The sequence below is a fragment of the Phocoena phocoena genome, chromosome 11, assembly GCF_963924675.1.
Source record: "Phocoena phocoena chromosome 11, mPhoPho1.1, whole genome shotgun sequence".
Taxonomy (NCBI): Eukaryota; Metazoa; Chordata; class Mammalia; order Artiodactyla; family Phocoenidae; genus Phocoena; species Phocoena phocoena.
In genome coordinates this window covers 97,552,088-97,554,776 of record NC_089229.1, presented here as the reverse complement: position 1 = coordinate 97,554,776, position 2,689 = coordinate 97,552,088, and the positions used below count along the sequence as shown (strand labels likewise).

At 57.2% G+C, this 2,689-nt stretch overlaps 1 protein-coding gene across 1 annotated transcript; it reads left to right on the top strand.

The window, feature by feature from the left end:
• Positions 1-692: 692 nt before the first annotated feature.
• On the top strand, positions 693-2,383 carry KCNA1 (potassium voltage-gated channel subfamily A member 1). The gene has a single exon (XM_065886979.1). It carries the CDS (start codon positions 693-695, stop codon positions 2,178-2,180), a length of 1,488 nt encoding a protein of 495 aa, XP_065743051.1. The 3' UTR covers positions 2,181-2,383.
• The last annotated feature ends 306 nt before the right edge of the window (positions 2,384-2,689 follow it).

Below are 2,689 nucleotides of genomic sequence, written 5' to 3'. Positions count from 1 at the left end.
TGATATAACCCTAGCAAAAGTCTCGTGCTTTCTCAAAAAGCTAGAGGTCTGTGCTCTTCCGTGTCTGTGGGTCCGTCCCATATGAACGCTTCTGATCTTCTGCCCCCGTATCACTTTCTATTTCTCTGCAGCGTCCATCGATTGCCCCGGTGGGAGCTTAGAAGGCGGCAGGCGAAGAGGGCTAGCAGGGGGGAGAGCCGAGGAGAAGCAGAGGGGGTGGCAGGCGAGGGCATCTGCCGAGCTGGCTCTGCCCCGGGTCCTAGGAGGGCTCGCGGAGGGGAAGGGAGGCCAGGGCGGCCCCCAAGCGGTGGCCCGGTCCGCTAGAACGGCGCTGCGTTAAGGCACCTCGGAGCAGGAAGAAACACCAACCCTCCTCCCATCGCCACCCCCAGTCCCCCCACCCCCACCCCAGTCCCCACCCCGCCCCGGAGAAAAGCTGCACCCGGGGCGGCAGGCGAGGGGGACTCCAAACTGAGAAACAGGCGGGGGGGTGGAGACGGTCTCCAAGTGGCAGATCCCTCCACCTGCTGGCTCGGAAGCCCCGCCCCCTGAGCTCGGAGGAGCCGCGCACGCAGGTGGGGGGGGCGCGCGGGTCCCCCCCCCACCCCGCCTCCCTCGCCTCTCCCCGCCCCGGGCCCGCCCCGGGTCTCCCGCCGCCGCCGCCGCCGCCGCCCCCGCCCCCTGCCTCCACCATGACGGTGATGTCGGGAGAGAACGTGGACGAGGCTTCGGCCGCCCCGGGCCACCCCCAGGACGGCAGCTACCCGCGGCCGGCCGAGCACGACGACCACGAGTGCTGCGAGCGCGTGGTCATCAACATCTCCGGGCTGCGCTTCGAGACGCAGCTCAAGACGCTGGCGCAGTTCCCCAACACGCTGCTGGGCAACCCTAAGAAACGCATGCGCTACTTCGACCCGCTGAGGAACGAGTACTTCTTCGACCGCAACCGGCCCAGCTTCGACGCCATCCTCTACTACTACCAGTCGGGGGGCCGGCTGCGGAGGCCGGTCAACGTGCCGCTGGACATGTTCTCCGAAGAGATCAAGTTTTACGAGCTGGGCGAGGAGGCCATGGAGAAGTTCCGGGAGGACGAGGGCTTCATCAAGGAGGAGGAGCGCCCCCTGCCCGACAAGGAGTACCAGCGCCAGGTGTGGCTGCTCTTCGAGTACCCCGAGAGCTCGGGGCCCGCCCGGGTCATCGCCATCGTCTCCGTCATGGTCATCCTCATCTCCATCGTCATCTTCTGTCTGGAGACGCTGCCCGAGTTGAAGGATGACAAGGACTTCACGGGCACCGTCCACCGCCTCGACAACACCACGGTGGTCTACAGCGTCAACATCTTCACGGACCCCTTCTTCATCGTGGAAACCCTGTGCATCATCTGGTTCTCCTTCGAGCTGGTGGTGCGCTTCTTCGCCTGCCCCAGCAAGACGGACTTCTTCAAAAACATCATGAACTTCATCGACATCGTGGCCATCATCCCCTACTTCATCACCCTGGGCACCGAGATAGCTGAGCAGGAGGGGAACCAGAAGGGCGAGCAGGCCACGTCGCTGGCCATCCTCAGGGTCATCCGGTTGGTAAGGGTTTTTAGAATCTTCAAACTCTCCCGCCACTCTAAGGGCCTCCAGATCCTGGGCCAGACCCTCAAAGCCAGTATGAGAGAGCTAGGGCTGCTTATCTTTTTCCTTTTCATCGGGGTCATACTGTTTTCTAGCGCAGTGTACTTTGCCGAGGCGGAAGAAGCTGAGTCGCACTTTTCCAGTATCCCCGACGCTTTCTGGTGGGCGGTGGTGTCCATGACCACCGTAGGATACGGTGACATGTACCCTGTGACAATTGGAGGCAAGATCGTGGGCTCCTTGTGTGCCATCGCCGGTGTGCTGACAATTGCCCTGCCCGTACCTGTCATTGTGTCCAATTTCAACTATTTCTACCACCGAGAAACCGAGGGGGAAGAGCAGGCTCAGTTGCTCCACGTCAGCGCCCCTAATTTAGCCTCTGACAGTGACCTCAGTCGGCGCAGCTCCTCCACCATCAGCAAATCTGAGTACATGGAGATCGAAGAGGATATGAATAATAGCATAGCCCACTTTAGACAGGCCAATGTCAGAACTGGTAATTGCACCGCAGCTGACCAAAACTGCGTTAATAAGAGCAAGCTACTGACTGATGTTTAAAAAGCCAAAAGCAAAGAAACTAAAAAGCCCCCACTTAGCAGCTTGAAAGACTTAAAACACCAAACCAAACCAAACCCCCAGTGACCCAGGTCACTCCTTGTAGATACTTTACTAAATAGTCTTTGAATGCTCTCTCGAACTGTCGATGCATTGTTGCATTGCCAGTGTCTGGGGGTGGCAAACCCGAAGCTTTCAGGAGCCATGAAAAGAGAAACTATTTTCATTGTATTAAAAAATGGGAAAAGAGAGTGTATTTTCTAAAACTGGTTTAAAATCACTCAGTCCATGAACTTGTCTAGGTAACGTAAGGTTCATATGCTTCCCCGTTTTTAATCCTTGGTGGCTTCTTTAAATTTTTTTTTTTTTCCTTGAGCTAAGAATCAGATGATCGCTTAGAAATATAAAATTAAAATTTGCATGGGACTCCGATACGAAATCCTGGCAAACGGCACAGCGCATCTTAGGATGGTGCATCAGATGTATTATGTGTAACGTGATACACCAGCCGA